This window comes from Dermacentor variabilis, chromosome 9, assembly GCF_050947875.1.
Source record: "Dermacentor variabilis isolate Ectoservices chromosome 9, ASM5094787v1, whole genome shotgun sequence".
NCBI classification, from domain to species: Eukaryota; Metazoa; Arthropoda; class Arachnida; order Ixodida; family Ixodidae; genus Dermacentor; species Dermacentor variabilis.
This window is the reverse complement of record NC_134576.1, coordinates 108882800-108906180: the sequence shown is the minus strand read 5'-3', so window position 1 is coordinate 108906180 and position 23381 is coordinate 108882800. Positions and strand designations below refer to the sequence as shown.

The window sequence follows — 23381 nt, the reverse complement described above, 5'->3', positions numbered from 1 at the left end:
CCTAATTTCATTTGTGTCGCAATTAGTTGCTGGTGAGCTGCGTTTTGCTGTGTCCAACAACTGAATCTGTGATTTGAGTTTGTCGTATGTTCACATTTAGATAAAATATTCACATCTCTGGGCGCAGGGGATAATAGTTTACATGGTAACGAACTCTTATTTTCTAACGTGACTCTGTGAGGAACATGATAGTGCTGTCGTTTGGAAGCGATTGAATATTTAGTGCACTTTTCAAGCACCATGAACCTTGGTCGGAACAAACAAATGCATAAAGCACTGCCTCGGTTTGTTATAACACTACATCTTGGTGATGGAGCTAGCTTCTTCATGAGAAAAATGCGGGGTACAATCTTGTGCAGTGTGATCCAATGTGAGTTAAAATATGGAAGTCCGTGATCCGCATTACAAACAGCAAGGACGACAGCAGCAACGGAAGAATCCATGTCATAGAGCATGAGGCACTGGTGTGTCAACTCGTGTAACAGCGTTTGCTTTTTTCCGTTCTTTTTTTTTTTGTTATTGCACTGATATATAATCAAAATGCAGTACCAATACGGCCGAAACACCACCCTGCTGAATCATCTCATAGGGCCGTCTCGTTACTAGCCTCCCAAATCTAGCTTTTTTGGTGCAATGTGTAGACCACACCTCTCCAACTAGAATTTCCGGGTTGTCGGTATAAGGCTGACTGAGCACGTGAGCCCTCTCTCAAAAGCATCGCACTAGCTGCAGCGTGCGCCTTTGTACTTCCACGCAGCATTCCAGGGATGAGCTGCTTCTCCCCTGATGAAAAGGCCCAATGAGTGTTGCTTGGATGGGTGTGCCAGGTATAGATACCTTGTTGGCTTACCTCTCCTCAAATTTACCATAGAGGTGTCATTTCACAAGAATTTTGGCTTAATACCACATTTGTGGGCATTACATACCCAATTCATTCACAATGGGTGTCATCTGCAGCAACTCCACACAAAACATGTCAATTCTACTGCAACAGAAAGGTGGTGCCATCTGTTGCGGCTACGATGAACACAATCTTTTCACTGCTCGTCATGGATGGTACCACCGGGGTGGCATTGTAACCAGGAAGCTTAGTTGTAGGAAAATTGAAAAATTGTTAGTGGCATCGTGGCCGATGGGCACCCATTCAATAGTTATTGTCTACGAAGCCGGTCAGTAACAACCACAAATCTCGTATAAAACTAAAATTCTTGCAAAACAGCACCTGACAAATCTATAAATGCAACACTTGTTAGGCGGTGTTAAAATTGGCCTCTGCCATCTAGCGACAGTTTCGCGAAGGAAAAGTTATCATATTTGTCTGGTATGGACGTGTTATCAGCAATAAAATGCTGTTGCCCCACACCCCATGCCCTTTCTTTTGTTTTAGCTGTTCTCCACAGATGTTGCCACCACTGTACCAGTGAAATCTCTTTGTTTTATTGCAACACCAATTGTATGGACACTCCAGGCGCGCTACCGCTGTTGGGGCCGCCCCCTAGCTGTCACGGAATTGAAGCGCATTCGTGGCCCACGCGCAGTGGGTGAGGTTTTCGGAGACTCGCAATGTGTTTGGCTGCAAAAGCGACAATGTCAGGCGGACACATCGTCAAGCTCTGCTCAGTCTGCTCTGCCAGAACCAGGGCAATGCCCCAAGCTTCTGCTGCCGGCATGAGCGTAGTGCACGAACAGGTCGTTCCATACTGAGCAGCAGCCTGCATACCGCACGATCTGCATAGATTGGTCTTAGCAGAAAGGACTGTAAATGTCAATCCTCTCATTGGGCACTGACAGAGGGCGACCATCGAGGTGGGATGCCTGTAACGCCACTGCTGGCATATCACTCACCGTGCCAGCGTTGCGACGTCTGCCATGGGAGCTGTCGCGCGCGTGCTGCGTTGCGCCACGTTGTCTCTTCGTACTGTCGTCTGCTGGAGTTGGTGCTTGGATGTCTTATGAAGGAAGCTGGCCATCACAACGCGTTCGACAAGTGTGGCAAAGTACTGACGTGCACATACCACAAAGTCGTGTCCGTAATTGTACAGATGACATATAAGATTTATTATTTCTTCACATGTTTGGCAAATGAACAGTGCTCCCGCAGCGTGACATTTCAATAAATAAAATCGGAAGAGGAAAGAAAGGGGATCATTGCTTTTGTTGCACGAAGAAGGCGCATGTGCGGTTTGAGAGAAAAAAAAGAGCTCTTGTTTCACTTTTCAGCACTTTGTTTCGTCAGTATTTCTTGTTTCTATGTGACCTGCTGGAATTGTTCGTTGTCTTTGTCTCTTGACTATAAAAGCGCCAATGGGTGGGATACGTACATTGTACTTTCATGTGGTCTTTAACACTTATGTGCTCTTTACAAATGGATTCATCGGTTTCAAATCTGAAACCCCTGTTCACTGTCCTAATCATCTTGACTGCTATGTAGTTTTCAGTCACAATCTTATTTGTATGACATTTGGTGTCATGAAAGTAAGAAAGCTATATTTTAGAAACTGCCTTCAACTTCATCACCATTATGTTTATCAAACTAAAAGTAGGTTGGTGATGATGATGTTGAAAAGCTGCTTCTGCAAAAACCTTTCGGGTAATGTTTGGTGACGTCATGCGGAAGAGGTGTTTGTGAAGGTGCTAAATGACCCCGACAAAACTCATTTTGCTCACTAAATGTCATTCACATCCAGCATGTGACGAAGACGCGACGAAGGATGTCCGACGTAGTCCTAACTGGCGTCTTCGTGACGCATGAAGCGAACGGTGGTGTTGTCCGCCCCGCCTCGGCGTGACCGGAAGTAGTTGAACGCGGTGTAGCCTGCTGCGCCGAGCACGAGACCGAGGATGAGCATGCCGAAGAGCAAGCCACCGAGTCCTCCTGGAAGGACGAGAAAACAACGTGCCAATTTGTAAGCATAAGTTCAAATGTAAATTTCGAAACTATACTTCAGTGTGTGTTTCGTTTGCAGGTTCACTTGCATTTGTGTGGCTTCAAAACGCACACGTTGGACTATTAATTGCACGCTTAAAGCTGGCTGCAGAGTGGTTGTACGGCGTCGCACTTTCATGCAATTATTGGTAACAGGCGTTCTGGTAAGTTATTTCATGTATACGCATTTGAACGTAGGCAGATGATATATTTGTTTTTTCTCCTTAGTTCTTCACTTTCATATCATCGCAATCACTACTAAAGAAATGTGTTCGTTTGCATTGCGTGTTGTTTTATATCGTTTCATGTGTTCCAAATGCTTCGAGCCTCCGGGCACAAAGCGAGGTACAGACCACATCTCTGGTCATTTGCCAAGGTTACACTCTGAACGCCACCTCGGATGGCGTTCCGAGTATATCCTGGGCAAGTGAAGTGAAAGTCCGAACTGAGGCTGTGTGAAGTCAGTTTAGGTAATGAGTAGTGTTATCTTACTGCACGTAAGGAGGCACAGTTCTTCTTTCGTTTTATTATTGCATGCATATTGGCTTAATCCTGTAGGGTCTGTTCATGGATAGGAAAGCGCATATGATATGAGTAAGCCGACTGATTCTCGTGCTATTTGTTTGCATGTCTCTGCAGTAGCTATAAATACTATGCTGCATCTAAAGGAGGACTGCTGTAAAAAACTGAAATACTTGTATTAAGGCAACGCGTGGCTGGTTTGGTAAACGAGTACATCAGCTGTAGCAGTATGCCTTTCAACAAGAAGTCGACCCTCATTTCGAATTATGGAAAATATGCCAGTTGGTTATCTTCATTATTATTATTATAGACTGGAAGGTTGCACAGGCTGTACCTTAGAAAATAACATTCCGGTGTTCAAAAGCGTTGCACATTGCTGCCGCTTTTTTTCCTTGAACCCCAGTCAAATTGCAACTCGAGTGTAACAGCTCATAAACTGTCGCAGAATAAAGTGAATGTGCTTTCGGGAGGCAAGCAACCGAAACCAGAGATCATGCGTGGTTATCCTGCACGTGGGTTTCTTTTCGTTAAGGTAGTCGTTGAAGCTCGGCTTCGGATTCAAATAAATGTGCAGCGCTGATAACTGCAGCTCGCGTGTTTCATTAGGGTTTGCCACGTAACCCCTGGGGCAATATGAAAGGAGAAGAAAGAAATTGCTTGCAAAGGTGTTGCAGTGTCTAAATAGACAGACCCAGTACGGAAGTGCTCTGTGCTACTTTAAAGGGGAGCTACCTGTTGCATGTTAAAATGTCGAATTTGAATTCAAGCACCACAAGCAATTGTTTCTCGGAAAAAAAAAAGATCGGTGTTACTGCTCATATTGCTCCCTACTCTAAGTACTCTATGTTGCCACGTACATTTCACGAATTATACTATTTTCGTCGTATTCGTAGCTGACTGCCGTCTGCTCGACTCGCATCGCCGAAGACAGCTGGACCCACCTGAGGTGTATCCGGTGACTTGTGCAGAAAGCGCCTGCTTCTTGTTGAAGTGGACGAAATCGTTGATGTGGTCTTGCTCTGCAACGGGTGCGAAATTACATTTTGCTCGTCGTCACTAAGCGCTATTAGGATCCGCGCATCAGAAAAAAAAGTTTTTGTTTCGAATTAAATTTAAAGTGCGCGTAGCCGGAGCGCACAACCACAGAAATAGCTAGAGCTACGGCGATAGCTAAATCGCTATAACGCTCTCTGTGTCTCGCATTGCAGGCGGACACCCGAAGGCCAGTTGCTCAAACGATTTAGCGCCGGCCATGCTCGCTGATTAAATTCGGCAGTTACTTCGTCTGTTGCTGTACCTACGACGGCGCTTGCAGTTACCGTGGTTACGGTCTCATTTAGGCCCCAGCGAATGTTCGCAATGTGCTTCAACGTAACGTCATGTCACAGAGGGGGCGGAATCACTTAAGGCGGGCTTCGCCACAGAAAGCATAACAATGTGGTGAAACCTGATTTACAGTTTGTAGAAACACCCAATCTATAGAAAAATTGACTGTAGGCCAGGCGCGAGCTAGGAATTCGTCCTGAAAACGCGTTCTGTCTCTTGTCCGAAGGCATAGTACGTCCCCCTGCGACGGAGCCTGCTCCTCTGATAAGAAGACCCGCGTCTTTACACAGGTTGCAGTATCAATGATCTCCGCACATGCACGGACAGCTGTTCAAACGCATCACTTAGTTTTTACCTGGGCGTCACTGCTTGTTATCTACGGCTCAGATTCTGGAAATAATGAGTTTTAAGTAGTCATTTGGACTAACGCCACTATCTGCTTGCAAAACCCGACGCCAAGTGGCTCAAAAATTGGAAGCAGGAGTCTGCAGAAGGATCACTAGTCATCTCAATTCTATAGACTGACCGAGGGTGCTTTTAGAAACGGTGGGTTAACAAATGCTCAATAGCGCCGCGCGCAAGAAAAATTCAGTGGTAGTGCTGCGGTAAATGCGACAGAAGTGCATTAGGCATTACGTTGCACCTCTATGAGGTCCTGAATCCATGATCTAAACCGCGTTCGCCACATTTCAACGTATTGTTCGGGAGCTCAATAGACACCATGTCTTGCCGCGAAGTGAAAGTGACAGTGGTCGGGAGAAGACCACCGTCATTAATAACCAACTAACACAGGGAGCGTTAGCCCAGGGTTAGTTGTAGTAGTAAAGCATAGATACCCAAGAAAGTGTATGGGAAAACAGCGCCGCGGTGGCTCAATTGGTAGAGCATCGCACGCGTAATGCGAAGACGTGGGATCGTTCCCCGCCTGCGGCAAGGTGTTTTTTCGTCGACTTTCATTTCCATTAATTTACCACTTCTTTAATTCAATTAGTAAGTACAAGTAATTCACCCTATGTTTTTTTTTGGTGTCTTTGTTTGTTGGGGGGCATATTATATATATGTGTGTGTATATATATGTATATGTATATATATATATATATATATATATATATATATATATATATATATATATATATATATATATATAATCACCTGACCTACCTCTACCACGTGAGCGGCTTCCCACGCTTAATTCATACACATTTCTACACTTTTAATGCTAACGCCTTAAAGGACTTCGCAGATGTACGCCAACCCACGAAACTCGTACGTCAAAGACTGCGAAGCTGCTCGTGATGGTTCTCGCGCACTTATTCAGAAGTGCTATAGTGGACTGTTTTGCCGCTGCCCGAAATCCACCCGAGGGTTCGCAAACGCTTCACTGCACCTATGGTGCAATTCATTCGCTATATCCGAGCATTTTGAATTGCTTCGCTATATCCGAGCATTATACTTCTACGCTCTCCGTTACACCCGAAGCATGTCCCTGCATGCCGTGTCGCCTCTACCGACGCCGGCCTCTGGCCCTGCGCGCTCATACGGCCGCCTCAGTGGTCCGACGCAGGCGGCGTTGCTGACATATGATGCCTACAACTGACACAAACTGATACCATCTGATATCACCCGTCTGCAGTTTCCGCCAGGTTACTTCTTCCTTTTTCGTGAGAGATCTAGGGGGGGTGGAGGGAGGGTTCTCCTGCCCATTCTATAGTGTTCTAGAATGTCTCGGTATGTGTTTAAGTCTCGCTTTTTGGACAGGTAGTAGTGTGCCTGCGCTGGGGCTCTGGGCTTGCCCAGCGCTGAACGGTCTACATGGGAACAAAGAGTCATGGGAATCCTCCCTCCATTGCCAGGAAGAACAAGCCCAAAAACAAGCCATGGGTCAAGCCCAGGCCGCCGCCGGAAGCCAACTGATTCCGGCCGACGTCTAGGGCGGAGGGAGACGGTGAAAGGAGGAGCTGCGTCTCACCCCGATCACCTACCATACTCTCTGACGGGTCGAAATAAAGCGCTCTCTCTCTCTCTCTTTCTGATATCACGCCGCATGAAAACCGTTGGGGGAACACCGCTTACACACCTTTGCTGTAAAAAACAAACAGACTGGAACGACATCCCTGGTGTCGCAAGAAAAGGAAGTGACACTCACGGAAGTAGAAAAAGCAGTCCTTGCTCGGCTGGAACTTGACGTCCTTGTTGGCCTCCATTTCGTCGATGGAGTGCGCGTTGAGCACGCACTTGCGGTCGGGCCCGTCATTGGCGGGACAGAAGTTGAACGACCTGCAGCGCCCGCTCGGGTCCAAGGTGCACTGCTTGGCGCAGTCCTCGAAGCTGATGATGGTCACGGTGACCGAGTCCGGGGCCAGCAGCTCCCCTTTGGCGCCCTCCCAGTAGTCGGCCGAGAACTTTTCTGCGCGGCCAGGGAGAGAGAGAAAAGAAATTAATGCGTGGCAATGCGAAAAGCGTTACGCCCTTTGTGGACCTCGGAACGCCGTGAACGCGCTCGTGTTGTACGCCTGTGACGTGGCGCCTCCCCTTCCTCATCATTGGCTGCGCCGTCACGTGCCCGATGACGCACGAACCGGGCCACGCCTTTAGTCAGCCAGATATGGCTGCGACGTGACGTGTGCAGTGACGCAGGCACTGGGCACGCTTTTGGTCAGCCAGAACTGTGGAGCCGCCGTGGCGTTGGGGTGGCGTGCTCGTCTCCCAACCCCCGGAGGCCCGGCTGCGATTTACACCCGGGCCGAAATTTACCGAATTTTCTTTTCGAATCGATTAATTTACTTTGTTTACAGGAACCTCCCCGAGAAGTTTGACGTCAATCCGCGCATTTCTTGGCGTGTTTTTACTCTTTGCTGCGCCGTCGGCCATTTTTGGTACCAGCCTTCGGTCACGCCGACTACGCCGACGGACTTTCATGTAATGAGGCATATATGAGGCTTTCGCATTATGAGGCTTTCGCATTAAAGATATCTGGGAGGGGGGGGGGGCTTTTACATGCCAAAACTACGATCAAGCACGCTGTAGTGGAGGAAAAGCCGCATTATTTTTGGCCTCCTGAGGTTCTTTAACTTGCACCGAATGCACGGTACAGGGCGTTTCTTCAATTTCGGCCCCATCGAAATGCGACCGCCGGTGACGGGATTCGACCCCGCGCCCTTGCGCTTAGCAGCGCAACGTCAAAACTATAATACGCCACCATGACGGGCATAGGCGTGACCAGAGAGAGACGTCCGATTAGATAATCGTTAATTGAAAGTGAACCACTAAATAGCCTTAGAATGAAAACCTTGCGATCTTCTGAAATCACTGTTTTAGTTAATTTCGAGGTGAAATTGGTTGATTAGTATAGAAATAAGAGGAGGGAGAAACTTGCAAGCTTTTTTTCTTGTTTTCAATTTTGCGCCCAAACCTCAGTGCCGGTATACGTCAGTGTGACGTCTCATAGTTCAACGCGTAAATTTACTCGCACTTGTGCGGGTTTGGCGCAATAAGACTTCTCAGACTTGCAAGGTTCAGTCTTTTGGCTGAACTTAGCTTAAATTCTTTCACACCAGCTTGCCGTGACGTCACAGATTGACGTCATAGTGATGACGTGCTCGAGTCTAGTTAATATTTGTTACGGTTAAGAATTAGTGACCGAAAAAAAAAAACTCCACGTAGCAGATTTTGACATCCTTTTTTGGTACCAGAATGTTGCAACTGCGAGAAGAAAATATTTCCAAATCGTGACGTCACCCTTACGAACCGGCTATGTGGTTTTCGGCTCGAAATTCGAAAGGGGGGAGGGGTCTTGAAGTTAATTTACCTGGTAAAAAAAATCAATGTTTCTTTTTCTGCCAGATTATTGGCAATAAGTATTTGAACTGATCATTTACCAGTCAGATCCTCGAACAAGCATGTTTAACCGCCGTGATGGCTGAATGGCTGTGGCATCCATCTTTAGAATACCATGTAGCGGGTTCGATTCCCAGCTGCCACTGCCGCATTTCAATGATGGAGGCGAAACGCCAAAAAAAAAAAAACCTAAAGAAACGATCGTTTACTTAGACTTAGGTGCACGTTGAAGAAACCCCACGACGCCGAAATTAAACCGCAGACCTCCACTGTACGGCGTCTCCCATAGCTACTGCGTTGTTTCGTTTTTGTTTTTGGACGTTCGAGGCACGAGGATCGACCGACAAGAACTGCTGGTTTACGCTGGTCGAGAAGGCACAACGCTCGTGTACTTAGACTTAGGTGCACGTTGAAGAAACCCCACGACGTCGAAATTAATCCGCAGACCTTTACTGTATGGCGTCTCCCATAGCTACTGCGTTGTTTCGTTTTTGTTTTTGGACGTTCTAGCCACGCGATTCGACCGACAAGCACTGCTGGTTTACCCTCGTCGATAAGGCATGACGCGAACGTGACTCACGGGCGTAGTGCGAGCAGGCCTCGGTGTCGTTGACGACGTCCTCGGGCCGGATGTCGAGGAAGTGCTTCTCGTGCAGCACGCAGTGCTTGGTGCCCGGGCAGTACTCGAACCCGCGGCACCGGACGAGCTTGTCGTGCTTGCACAGCTGCGCGCACTGGTTCTCGTCGGGCACGTTGTCCTTGGACAGGGCTCCGCCCACCCGGCTCACCGTGCCCGGGAACTTCTCGTACATGTTGATGTAGGAGCCTGTTTTGCACGGACGTGGGGGGGGGGGGGTGAGCTTTTACTACTGAGGGCAATTAAAGGCCAACTGCAAGAAAATTTCACTGGGTAAATTGATTACAAACAAGTAGTGCATATATGTATATATATGTATATACATATTTACATAGGCACCACGATTACCGAAGCAATCGGGGTAAATCTGCAGGGCTGGTAATATTTTTTATTAGCAGGATTCTTTATTGAAAGACCTTTAAAGGCCAACTGAAACGATATTTGACTTCGGCTAAATTTATTATAAATGAGTAATATATATGTATACACTACTGATGCAGTCGTGGTAGAGCTGCAGTGTGGTAATTGTCTAATTTTCTTATTAGCATGCTTCTTTATTAAAGGGCCTTTAAAGGCCAACTCTAACGAAATTTCACTTTGTCTAAAGTGGTTATAAATGAGTAGCAAATATATCACTGAAGCAATGTTGGCAAAGCATTGCAAGTTAGGCATTGCTAATTGCCTAACTTCTTAATAGTTGTCTTTAAATAGAACTGAGCAGGCGACGTGTGCAGATGGTGTTTAGCGGATATGACTTATATGCCCTTGTACGTCGCCGCACTGAACAATAACCTTCGTTCCACGAAGTTACTAGTTCATTCTAACGAAGTTAACCCGTATTTCGCGTGAGAGTACTTTCTCTCATTTCTGCTGTCATTGTTTATCTAATTACTGTCTTTCTAGCTTTCCGTTAAGCTGCGTGGCCCCCTCAGTTCCTTGCACACCATCAAAACAAGAACCACAAAGGTCGCCTTCGTGCATAGCGTTCGCCGCCAGCGTTTCCCGGTGAACGTTACGGTTACATAAGCTGCAGTTGCTGGGAAGCGTGAGAAGCACTCGGAGATCATGTAATGCTATCGCGTTCCACTCTTATAGGCGAGGCTTAAGCGTCCGCCAATTGTTTTTTTTTTCAGCGCCGATACAGAACTGATTCGGGGCCTTTCCGAGCACCGAGTTATGTTGGGCGGTGAAGCCATCCGCTCCTCGCCGCGCTACCTGTGCGAGTTGGCAACGCGCCAGCTGTACCGATGACGTCATCCGCAGCGCTGCTCGCCGAGCTTCATACACCCGCATTGCGAACCTTCAAAGTAGGAGCAGAAGCGGGAATCTAATGTCGAAGATCATACAGGCGAAGCTGAGGAAGGTTGTAAACATTCGGGGCGTCTCGGAACAAGTTCAGATGCTTGTCTAGTTCGACGTGCCTTCGACGTGTCTACTTCGCGTATAGTCGCGTAGTGAACTGGCTCGCGGCAGCTATGGATGAAATTCCGGCCCATCCGATATAATGCGGGCATTTCGACAGCGCTACATCTCGGCGATGTTGCATGTTCTTGTAGCAGTCGTGTATGCCTTTCCTTTACAGCGAAGCTATATATGCTTAGCCAATTCACCCGTCCGTCCGTCTGTCGGTCGCTTGCACGCCGAAAACACCTCCTGCGCAACCCTATGCGCATGCGCGAAAAAAAAAAAAGCCGCGCGATTAGCCAACACCAACGAGATAGCTAGTACAAAGCATGTTTACTGCGATTCATGACGTCACGATACCAGGCCCGAAATTTCCATTGACAAGGTTGGCGTGATGAAAGCGGTGACGTAAAAATCACTGTTGCCTACTCGACAGCATTCTCATTAGATTCTGTGGCAGTCGAGCCAGGTAACATGATCTCATGTATCGGAGTGGAAATGCATTGTGCTATCTAGGTGGTGTCGGATTAGCTGCGCCAGTAGTGACGTGGTTGCCCTCCGTTGCAGCCGAGCGCGCGCGCGCAGCAGTTTATCTCCGGCTACGAAATGGGTAGGACACGCGTCATACATGCTCCTGAGGAGCAGGCTGCTTTCGATCAGCAACGCCGCGAGCAGAACCGAGAACGAGCTCGTCTACACCGTGCCGATGCTGCAGCCCGGACATAAGAACAGGCTCGTGCAGCCGAGCGCAAGCAGCAACTGCGTACCGAGGATCTGGCAGCCTACCAAGCCGTTGTTTAGTGAACCGTCGGGATTAATTCAGTGATAAACACCGGGGCCGCACGTTTCAGCTTTGCTGGTTGACCATCTGTACGCAGTGCTTGGGCGGGGATCTTTCTTTTCCTTTTCGTTCGGCTTACATTCGAAGAAAGCTTTCTTTATTCTGACTGTATGGTGTACGGTTACGCGGTTAATCTGGCTCACATGGGTGCACTGACACGAGAACACAAAACTAACGTGCACCCTGCGCATTAACGACTGTTTGATCATTCAGGTATACCCTCGTCACGCATATATACAGTTAACAGATAGTAAAATATCAAGTGTACAATGATGCAGCTGAAAAAAACGTGATGGCAAAGTAATAAGCACGAAACCACACACGACACGCGAATCTTTAGCTCGGGCCCGACTCCAATGCCGCCTATTGATGTAAAAACTCATTAAAACATGTAAAACTCAGAAATGCTTACGTCGATTTGATAGTGTCCAAGAGGTTTGCGAAAATCCTATTCACAAATTAGTAATACGTTTCACAGTGGTGTATAATATATCAATTTTGTTCGCTTTAGATGTGTTATTAAATTCAGTTTGTAGTATAGTGATATCGTTTTTCATTGCTTAATTAGAGAGTTGTAAACTCCATAGTTTCGTTTTCCTACATTTCGCAATTTTAAACCATTTTTATTGAAGAATGTTTGACGGCCTTAGTAAAAAAAACCCGCTTCTCTGATTCACTACATTCAAACTTTTTCTTTTAAATCTAACAAAGCTCATCAAATTCTGTGTAGTGGTGGTTGCTGAGAAATACACTTAAAGGGGCCCTGAACCACCCCTCGGCCTTGGTGAAACAACACAGTCCGCGGGTAGCATACGCTGTTGCGAACATTTCAGCCAACTTTTGCAGTCCTACGCAGTGCGAGGAGCTCGCAAGCGGATCGCAATGTCACCTTCCTCTCAAACGCTCTCTTTTCAACAGAAGATGCTTTCCTCACTCTCTTCTGGACGCTTTATTTCGTCATTAACTTAGACGGTTGCAATTGGCCGTTAGCTGACATTGCAAGCTGCGGTCGGCTACATGGCGTAGATACCGCGGCCGCCGCGGGTTGCCGCCAGGAGTCCACTGGCTAATCGCACTGCGGCTCGTTAAGGTCAACCGCGTTTGGCTTACGTTTAGCGCGTCGTAGGCACCAAAGGCAGAAGTCGTGGCGTCTACGTTAACACCCAAAATGAAATTTGAACTGTGCGCTACGGTGACATTTAGAAGGCGGAGCGTTGTGGGCATGCCCCGCTGCGCCGTAGCCTTCGCAGTGCAAGGCACTGTAGAAGGAACGAGAGCGCAGCGGAGGCCGTGATTGATTGCCAATAACTCCGCTTCTGCTGAACGCTTTGGATTACACTTCTTGCGGCAAAGTATTTCTGAAATGGCCTGTTTTCTCTTCAAATGCTTTTATCCACTCCGATAAAGAAGTGGTTCAGGGCCCCGGCTCTAAAGACATGTCGCGAGTTATCTTACTCTGTGAAACCTTTCTTTTATTCTTTTTTTAAATTTTACAACGTCTTGACGTAAAACTACTGAAGGTGCACTGATACACGTGCACATTCGGTGTTTGCCTTTATTTTTTTGTCTGACCTTCCGAATTTCCGGAGTCGGCCCGCGAAGTCTGGGCGTACCCGCCGGATTCGAATATATACGGTAACAGTCGTGTCCCAGTATATACCCACTCGCTTTGTGAATAAAACCGCTACAGACACGGGACTATATACTAAGAGAATGCCAGCAAACATGACAGGGGAAAAAATCAAGAGGCAGACATAGACAAAGAGACAGGAAGGTGGCTGGACTAACAACTGAACATCATTCATGAAAACGACGTCCCCCACTCCGTCGACGACGTCCCATGTCTGTTTTCGTGAATGAAGTTAAGTTGTTAGTCTAGCCACCTTCCTGTCTCTTTGTCTTTGTCTGCCTCTTAATTTTTTCTACTCTCAAGTTTGCTGGCATTCTCTTAGTATAACCATGTACCAACTAGCCCAACAAGCCACTCTCATAGACACGGGACGGAGCGACACGGCAACACAGGGCGGTACTTGCAACAACACAGGGCCGTACTTGCAACTGTTGCAAGTGCTACACAGGGTGGCACTTGCAACAACACAGGGCGGTACTTGCAACAGTTGCAAGTGCCGCCCTGTGTTGTCGTCGTCTTCCTCCGTCCCATGTCTGTAGCGGTTTTATTCGCAGTGTCTCACCAACTGGCCCAACAACTTTACCGCTGCTAAATACATCCACTCACGTGCGTAGACGTCGCATCGCGTGTCGGTGGCCAGGCTCTTCTTGGCGGCCGCGTCGTCGTCCCGGATGTAGATGGACGACAGCCGGCAGTCCTTGGTGGCCGCGCAGTACGAGAACGAGGCGCACTCCATGCCGCTCTCGGTGATGCAGTTGCGGTAGCACTGCTGCACCGACGTGATCTCCGAGCTGCCGTCCAGCATGATGGCCTTCATCGTCGTGTCCGCGTCCATGGACAGGACCTTTTCGGGGAACGCCACGTCGTACAGGCCGCCCGCGTGGTTCGCTGCGCGCGATTGGTGGATTGACGTTGTTAGAAAAGGTGGTTTTGGAGGTCCCTCCCCAGTCTTTGACTGTGGCACCTCCTAGAGTTACTTTTTCTGTAAAACATTTCAATCGCATCAATAAACGGTAACTGAAACTGAATGGATCTGGCGCGGGGGGTGTAACTTGCCGTGCCTCATCTCGTTCTACTGCGTTCTCTGGGCGGCGGAAGCTATGTTTCGCGTCGATCAAGCAGACGACAAAAACAAGAAAAGAGGATGCTCCGCGAATGATGATGATGATTTGCTGGCATCACCTTTGAAGAGGGGCGGTGACTGTTAATAGTCACATAGCCTGCTTGATTTAACCGGGCATGCTATACGTGTTTTTCATTCTAGCATTCTTTTGTATACGTTTCCCTAATCTTGTTTTTTTTTCCTTCCTTGAAACTTCTCTAACTTGTACCGCTACCTGTGCCTGAAACGGATCCGCGGTCGTATTTATTTATTTATTTATTTATTTCAAGATTACTGCCAGCCTCCGATTAGAGGCCTTAAGCAGGAGTGGTTATGTAGATAGTTTGCACAGACGTCATCGCGGCCGCCATTTTTAGGTACCCGCACGTCGAGAAGGAGTGTAATCAAGAAACGTGACAGTGTGACAGCATGATGGGCCCATATTATGTCGAACGACACGGCGATAACAGTGATAAACCGGTGAAAAACAGTCACCGTCAATAAGCAAGACAATGTGCGCGTGATAATACACTGCACTGACGTCATCGTGGCCGCCATCTTTGGGTACTAGCGTAGTGAGAGGTGGCGTCCGTGACGTCACACGAAAACTATCTATACATGACGAACAATACATTGAGTACAATGTGCGAAGCGTGAGCAAAATGAAATAGCACTGAATTTGAAAACGTGAGCAGCGTGTCATTTGCGAAAACGTAGCATTTATCAATCAATCAATATCAAGCTCTTCCCTGCTTCTGTTTCTCATTTCTTTTTTCATCGATACTCTAGGCGTATCTTGCTTATCGACACTGCTTATCTTGTTCGAACAAACATTGCGCGCTCGTTCAAACGCCCTACGTGCCGTGCGATCCGTCGGCCGGTAAGGGAAACTTTAGGGAAAGGTTAACCTCTAAACTATATCGGTTACGAAGTTAACTCGTCATGACGTACTATGTGTCGCTACCTTGTAATTTTGACGCGTAAATGATGCGCAGCGTATTTTGCTATTTTCTTAACAAGAGCAGTAAAATCAGCATAGGAGGCATACCTGGTATCACATTTTTTAAGAAAAAGAAAAAAAAAGAAAACACGAAATAAATGCGGATTGCAAGAAAATCTGCGCTTTTCGTCAGTTGTTCTTTTTTTTTTTTCGAAATTTCTGGCGGATGTTATAACCCACCGCGGTAGCTCAGTGGTTGTGGCGTTGAACTGCAATGCTGAGATCGAGATCGCCGGTTCGATCCCTGCCGCGTCGGCTGCATTTCGATGGAGGCGAAGTGCAAAAAAAGAAAAGAAAAGAAAAAGAAACCACTCGTGTAACTTGGATTCGCGTGCACGTTAAAGAAGCTGTGGTGAAAATGAACCCGCAGACCCCCCCCTCCCCCCCCCCCCCCTGTACAGCGTGTTTGATCTCGTATCGTGGTTTTGGCACATAAAACCCCATGATTTTAAATTTAATTTTAGCGGTGTTCTAATTTTAACGCTCCATGCCCAATTAATTAATGCGCCAGTAAGTGAAAATAACAACCTAAACACGACGCTTCCAGGAGCACGAAATTAATACATTGTGCGATATTTCCTGTAGCCTTCGGAGCACACTATTGAAAACTAATAAGAGTTTAAAGCTTCGTTAAAAATACACAATACTAATTTTACTTTTTCACGTTTTCTGGTCGTATACTTCTAAGACAGACTTCACGCAACGCAGGCCTGTAAGCGCGCGAACGTCAGATGCAGAGGCACCTTTACTCACCATTGAATGGGCTGGCGTCCGTGTTAAGCCTAACGGCAGTGTATGTTGCCGCACTCTGTAACAAAATCGCAAAGGCGAGTACAAATTAGCCGAAACGTCTATACATCGCTGACTCACTTTTGTGAGCGGCGGGTAACTACCGCAAAGTCACACTTGCAGAACGAACCCTAATATTAAGCGACAACAACGGAACCGCGTAGAAAAGAAAGAAGAGACTCTTCGTCTAAAACAGAGACTTCCTGTCATGCCGCCGTTTTTCCGCATTAAGAAAACACAGTTTAGAAGGAAAATTTCGTGGCGCTGGATTGGACATAACGATTCCCGGTGTTCCGTCTTTGGGAGCCTCTTCTCTGGGACATTGTCATAGGGATGTTGGAGCAGTTGTTGTGGGGTATGCAATTGAATCAGAACGATTTCCTCGTTAAATTCTCAAAAGTTCTCTGAATTCATTCCCTTAGCCATTCCAAATTTCTCAATGGTGATTCTTTTCAGGCTCGGACAATCTTTCTTAAATCACCCGATTCTTCTCCGATTTCCAATATAGTAGGCGTGAGCCGCTCTCGCGAGAAAATCGAAGCAAAACAAAAACTGAACATATCGCAAGTTTGGGCCTCCTTTGTGCACAGTGCTGCTGACTTACGTGCCCTTTCTTAGCAGTTGTCGGTGGACTTTGACAAACTTGCGCTAGCACGGCGGTGGTACTACACACCTGACTGAAACACCCCCAAGTTTACTACGGCCCTAGGATGCCTCAATACCACGCCTTGGTGCTGGACTCGAGGCACCCTATGTGGTGTGGCATTGTGGCGCCTTCTAGCATGCACTAGACGAAACACAGATCTTGCCTCCGAGATTTGAGTGGCCCGCCTTTGCGCCTTTTTCCCGCCTTTATTGACATGTTGAGAGATTAGACACATGACACACAAGGGGCTTCATACAAAGGGGCAGGAAACAGCGCAATCTCTGAGCATAATTTTCTATGGCAAATAACGATTATCCGTGTACAGCACGACTAGGAGACGCTTGGTGTTTTTCTCATGCGTCGGAGAGGGTAAAGTTTTTTTTCTCTTCCGCTTCGATATCGCTTTGCTTTATTACGAATATGAAGTTTATGTTAGACTGAATCTTTAGTTATACAGTTAAACTACAGTTAACTTTCCCTATACTGTCCTTAGTTTCGTTATCTCTTGACTATTTATGGTTGTTACCAAAAAAAAGCCGATTAGTTCCCCTTATTCTACGTGGGTTTTAGTAACAAAAGATAAACCAAAAAGAGTTAATCCCTTGAAAATATAACCCCCTCCCCCATTCCTCTGCCAAAAAATGACTCATCGTTCTGTAAAGTCAACTTGCCGAGAGTTCATCGCTGGCAACCTTGAGCACGAACCGCGCGTTGTCGACCTCGTCCTTGAGCATCTTGACAACCTCGGAGTTGTTTCTGAACGTCGCCTTAATGTCGGCATCTGCCTCTGCAAAATGAAATCGAGCGACGACGTCGTGTCTGGACCACCGAGCACGGTGATTGACACACTACGTCTGCGTCAATAGAGAGCTTTAGGTTAGGCCTGGCACGCAAGCGGGCACCCACTTTTTGGGTGGACGCTAACCGCCGGGCGCACAAGAGAACCCCAAGCGAGCACAACAGAGCGCGCAGGGCCCGCAATGGACTTTGCGTTCCCAAACGCTTGACGTCCCCTAGTCTAAAACTCTCTCTAATCTCATGAAGAAAACGAGAAAGAATGTGACACGATCGAAACTGCGACTTGAGAACCACTGCATGGCAGAACTCGTCTGTTGTAGGATAATGTTGTAGGATAATGTTGCAAACAACGAGTTGATCGAAATGAATGAATGAATGAATGAATGAATGAATGAATGAATGAATGACCTCTTTTCGCGGTTTTGATATGTAGTCCCGATGTGGGAACTGTGGCCCGAATATTTGTGCGAACAAAATGAGCGCATGTACATCGTGGCTGTGTGACCCGGCCTAGAGTTCTATTGAAGACACACGCGCGCATTTGTGTTGGCATTTTTTTTCTCTCGTGACATGCACTTACTGGTGTAGCGGCGGCATCCGCTCATGGCCATGGGTCTCCCCCAGTCGATGGGGCGGTTACTGGGCGAGAAGAAGCAGCCGTGGTCGCAGTAGATGAACGTCCTGCGAAGAAAAACGGGGGGGGGGGGGGGTGTTCCGAAAGAAGTGTCTCAGGTTGCGTTTGCCTTACAGTATCAATCAATCAATCAATCAATCAATCAATCAATCAATCAATCAATCAATCAATCAATCAATCAATCAATCAATCCTATCTAACACGTATCTAACGCGTACCCCAGCCCAGCAAATTGGCACTTCAGTAGCAGACGAAATGACATGCCCACTAGGTGGACAGTTATATAGTACTACCCCCCCCCCCCCCCACCCCCAACCCAGGTTGATGACTCCTTACTCCAGCTAAACTGGCCACAGCACAAAATGTGACAGATGGTTTCTTCGAAGCACTGAAACAGCAGCGCATTCAGAAAAGAAACTCTGTCAAGATGCACCATTGGTACTGTCATAATTTGGCAGGATAGGATGATTCTAAAACCATAACACCTTCCTACTCTCCTTCTCGCCTCCCCCCCCTACCCACCCTCACACATTTATGGCAGCACTCTATAAAGTAAGCAACGCTGGACAGCGGTCTGATAGTTCCTGTATGGCATATGAAATACGATAGATCTAACGATGTATTTTTTGTGTCTGTGAAAGAGGGGATGGTGAATAAGATAGCTGTTTTAATATTTAAGTATGCGATCGTACTCACATGCAACCAGCGTCGTTGAAGCACTTTTCGGCGCACTCCTCCTGCGATGGCACCTCGCTGACGTGCTTCATCTTTTCGCCCGGCACGAACATCTTCTCGCTCCTTATGAAACTGGCTGCATGGTGACGGGGACAGAAAAAAAAAGAAAGAAAAGCGTAAGTCGAGCGTCATTAGAGGGCCACCATCGCGTTTCCCGCGTCCTCAAACAAGAGGACGTGCTGCGGAAGGCTCTTCTGCGGGGATTACTCAAAAGTCCAGTGGCTGCAGGAACACGGTAAAAAAAAAATGCAACTAATATAGTTATCTGGCCGGCCACGTAACTCGCTCTCTTTATTCGCGCGACACCTGGTCAAAGTCTGGTCTTGTTTGAACCCTCACTGCATCCTTGTAGTCCGAGAGCCTCTTTCCCGCCGAGACGCACGTGCCCCGTAAGTTATCCGTGTTTCCGCTCCCTTCCCCGTAATATCGATATGCACAGACATCGCCGGAAGGTGTGATTAGGCAGCCCTTGGCACCTGCCCTAACCTAGATGCATGCTCCAGCACCTGAAGACCCCGCCCCTGCATTGTCGATAGGCTTGCTTTATCGTGCCGATCTCTAGCACTATAAATGCAAAGAAACCTAAATTCCGATCTCTCCGCCAATGGTAGCTTGCGCGGTCAACCGGTTGCAGTTCTTTATGGTGCAACGATATGCACTACTTCGCCACTGAATCGTGGTTAGGAACTTCGTAGTTGCGGCGAAATGAATCTTGTTCCCGAAGTTCGAATTCTGAACAGGCTCGCATTTTTCTTTCGTGCTTATTTCTATTAACTTTCAATATTTATGATGCCTGTTAGAGTGAGCTGCCAATATATGTAATTATATGGACTTCCACAAGCTTAGACTATTGGCCCAACCGCTTTTGTGATGTACAACGTTTTTTTTTTCTCCTCTGAAATCAATAAAGAACTCAAATCAAACTGACCCATCGCTCGCGTCCACAGCGGATGCCCACCGTATGCTGTGCTTGTTGACCGTGACACAGGCCGCACGATATTGCGTGCTTAGAAGTCCCGGGTTACGGACAAACCATTCCAGAATCAGTACAAAAACGTGATGCACGGTTAATCCAATACATTCGCCCATTACATCAGTGCTGGAGTAAAAATTCGTTATAACGAAGTTGAAGGGGGAGCTAGAAATACTTCGTTATATCTGCTATCATATGCACTGCATCACGAATCTTTATGGGAATTTCAAGGGGAATTTCAGTTCGTTATATCCATTATTTCATTACACCCCGTTTCGTCATAACGAGGTTTGACTGCGCATCACACAAGTTAGAACACGTCCTCCCATATAGCGATCTTTTCGTCGGCGCGTTTTTATCTACTGTCTTCGCAACAAGTTACTTTTCAGTGCCGCCCGTCGAGCAGCACCGTACATCACACGCGCCTCGCACGTCTTGCAGGATCGGCCATCAGCGAATTCTCGCCCACGTGCACGAAATTAGAGATGTTATTGCGATAGCACTTACGCGGACGCTCGTCGCGCGATAACGCCGCCGCAGTCATTATGCTGCTGCGACCGATGGCGCATGCGCTGTTAGCCAGCGCACGGCATTCGGCTGCCAAAACGACGACGCGAAGTCGGCGCAGCCTCGACGCGACGCTAAATCGCTCGGTGGCGGAGTCGGAGCAACATTCTGCCCTCTGCTGCTGGCGTAAGCGTTGTGTGCATGCAGACTGTAGCGTTCCTGCCGAGCTGTTGTGTATGCGGTGCTCAGAGCGGAACGCGCAGTAAAGGTCAAGCTAACGTTATCCAACACCGTTGTCGCATGGCGACTTTCTATCGCGGTGGAGCCCGAGCCGGATCGAATTTCTCGACCGCGATTGGCTCTTTGCCTCAGCTAACGCAAAGGGGCCGAAGGAGGTCGAAAATGTCGATCCCGATTGGGCGTGATCGCGATCCAAAGTGCGCCACGTGAGACACCCATGTAATATCTCGCAGGACGCCGACTAACGCCGACGCCTTCCCATCGGTCCCATCCCGCGCTCCATATGGGTGCGACGTCCGCAATGCCCCCTGGCGACGCTCCTCATAACGCCTGCGTTCTGAGACGCCTGGTAGCCGCCATAGCGCTGTTTCTTTGACACAGCAGGAGCTGCCTTTCGTTCTGCGTCGCGCCAGCATACGCACCCGTGGACAGTTCGAACAACGTCCGAGGAGTTCGACCGCACAGCTAACGTTGCTGTCGCTCTCAAAGCTTCGCCCTTTTAGGCCAAACCAACCTGGGCGAAACTGCCAAAGTTGTTTTTCTTCGTTTTTTTAAAAATATCGTTCTTTGTACGAGCCGCGACAGACTTGAGCAGTTGTCCTGCCGATATTGCTGGTCATGCACCAGACCGGTGTTTATTTTTGCAACGAGTCGCGAAACCATTTTTAGCACGTCTGCCTCACAAATTTGTTTACTTTTCGAGCCTGTTTTGCTGCCTGCCGCACCGGTTATGCGATATCCCTGTACGGGGTGTCGGGGTAAATTTAATCGATTCCACGATCCGCTTGTCCAATTTCCGAGCGAGGCAGGTCTGCTACGCGTTTACTTAAGCACTCTAACACGTCGTGTGGCAATGCGTGCGACGTCAAAGGAAAGAACGACAAAAAGAAGTTGCCAGCTGGAGATTAACTCCATGTCGAGGTTGCACTCCCTGGGGTGTACATTTGCTCTGAGCACCAGCGCAGTGAACGTGTACTTTCTACACCCGTTAAGGCGTATCCTTGTCCTCACAACACTAATCGTCATTTATCTTGCGTGCCTTCCTTTTTGTAGAGCTGTGAGTCCAGTACTTCCAGGTAATGAGCGGCATGCACATTATTAACGTGACTTGGCATTCTTGACAGGAAAGTGGCGAGCGCAACGTTTTCAAGCAAGGAAACGCAAGTAAGACAGATGACTGTTGTTGCGGGACGAAAATTCGCCCGAATGGGCGCAAGCTCTATTTAGTGTGTGTACTACTACTCCAGGGTGTACGAAGGTTGCCCGAAAATCGAGTGTGATGTAGGACAAATATATACTTCTCCAATAGAAGTTCTCAGCACTCCCTGTTGTTTTTAGACTTAACAAAAAAAAAGTTTGCATCCTTTGGGCCGTATCTCGTACGCGATAAACGAGCAAGACACAGAAGACACACCGTATGCCTCCTAGTAACTCACGTTTAGTATTGCGTCTTTTTCGTCTTACAGATGGAGATAAACGAGCATTTAAGAGGAAGCTTAATTACTGCGGGCCCGGCCTCCCTACATAAATACGTTTCAAAACCCCGGAATGCCGTAAGCTGGCTACTGCTTTACTGATTTGAAGGAAATTTACTGACATCATGAGTTGCCCATGCGCGTAGTATGGTGTTTATCACAGTGAACTCGCATAGTTATCAGTAATTTTACATAGATATGGTGTCGCTGTCTCCTATCGCGCGCATGTCGGAAGGACTCTGATGTTCACGTGTAACGGTCAACTATGAGCCCTTGCTCAAATGAGTAATTTTTTTATAACTATGAGAAACTCAAATGTCAACATTGGATTTCAGGGGCATAGAGACAAAAGTCTATTTCCGAAGAGGGAGGTAGACTTGGAGATTGCAAATGTTCCCACTTTCTACGTGACATGCAGGATCGAGGTAATCACGTGCTTTTTCTCACCGATTGCATCGGGCGCCGGCAGCAGTTGGGCGACGACGTGAATGCTGTTGTCTTCGAGGAATCCAATCTGTGCAGGATCAAAAACAGAGGATTTTCAGATTCCGGCACTCTCTTGCCCTTAATTTTTTCATTGTGACTAGAGACTCCTGGTAGGAAAGTGAAAAGCCTGCAGAGTTCACTTTTGTTAGAAGAGGGGGGACGAAACGCGACAGTTGAATTCCGCACAAGAACTCCACGCAATGTTGGCCAACACGTCAAAGTTCTGACACTAGGGTTTCAATCTTGGTCACAACTGCGCGTCCACCATTCGGGAGCGTATAGCAGTGACGTCAGTAACTGTGCTAATTTTACGCCTTCCTTTCTATAAAATTAAGTTCAGACGGTCTGTGGGTTGTGCTGTAGACTTCTAGTACAGAAAACGTCTTGCCTTCTTATTGACCTGCTCTTTCGCTATGTGAAAATATGAGCTTGATTACAGGAGGAATGAGAGCCATGCGAGGAATACAACATCAGGGGGCGCAAGAGAGTAGAGCGCTCCACAGCATACATAGCACAGTCGTTTACAAGTCTATCAGTTTTCCAGTTTATTCTGGAAAAGAGCGTTACCTGCGGGCTCACAGCAAGGTGAAAAACACAGCGCCACGCCTAGTGGCTTTTAGTTAGCGTTGTTTTTACAATGTTCTGGCTCAACTACCTGTGCTCTCTTCTAAAAAGCTTTAAAAAAAAGGATGTTACGCTTACTACTGCTTCATTTCTACTCAAAATGTGCAGCGAGATCGTATCTTATGGTCTGGGTAGCTCAACTTGAAACTTGGCATGGTTGCTTGCCTTGTAATAATAAAAAAAAAAATGCGCATTCGCTTTCCTCTGTGATCCTCTTTGCGTTCACGTCGCATGCACCCCCAGCGATTA

At 47.5% G+C, this 23381-nt stretch overlaps 1 protein-coding gene, 1 long non-coding RNA gene and 1 other non-coding gene across 3 annotated transcripts in view; 2 read left to right on the top strand and 1 right to left on the bottom strand.

The window, feature by feature from the left end:
- Positions 1-2034: 2034 nt before the first annotated feature.
- The window catches only part of LOC142557261 (uncharacterized), a 57937-nt gene continuing 36590 nt past the window's right edge, over positions 2035-23381 (bottom strand). Inside the window, exons 15-24 of the mRNA XM_075668972.1 lie at positions 22470-22536; positions 18789-18903; positions 18039-18139; positions 17332-17447; positions 15979-16033; positions 13730-14011; positions 9192-9437; positions 6921-7181; positions 4390-4467; positions 2035-2875 (exon numbers count right to left, since the gene is read on the bottom strand). Of these exons, the coding sequence (XP_075525087.1) occupies positions 2727-2875; positions 4390-4467; positions 6921-7181; positions 9192-9437; positions 13730-14011; positions 15979-16033; positions 17332-17447; positions 18039-18139; positions 18789-18903; positions 22470-22536 (1470 nt within the window). The 3' untranslated portion in view covers positions 2035-2726. The remainder of the gene's footprint in view (positions 2876-4389; positions 4468-6920; positions 7182-9191; positions 9438-13729; positions 14012-15978; positions 16034-17331; positions 17448-18038; positions 18140-18788; positions 18904-22469; positions 22537-23381) is intronic.
- On the top strand, positions 2827-22476 carry LOC142557268 (uncharacterized). Its single transcript, XR_012822749.1, has 3 exons — positions 2827-2906; positions 2967-3090; positions 22014-22476. It is a non-coding gene; the product is annotated as an uncharacterized LOC142557268 (long non-coding RNA).
- Positions 5636-5707, top strand: TRNAT-CGU (transfer RNA threonine (anticodon CGU)). The gene has a single exon. It is a non-coding gene; the product is annotated as a tRNA-Thr (tRNA).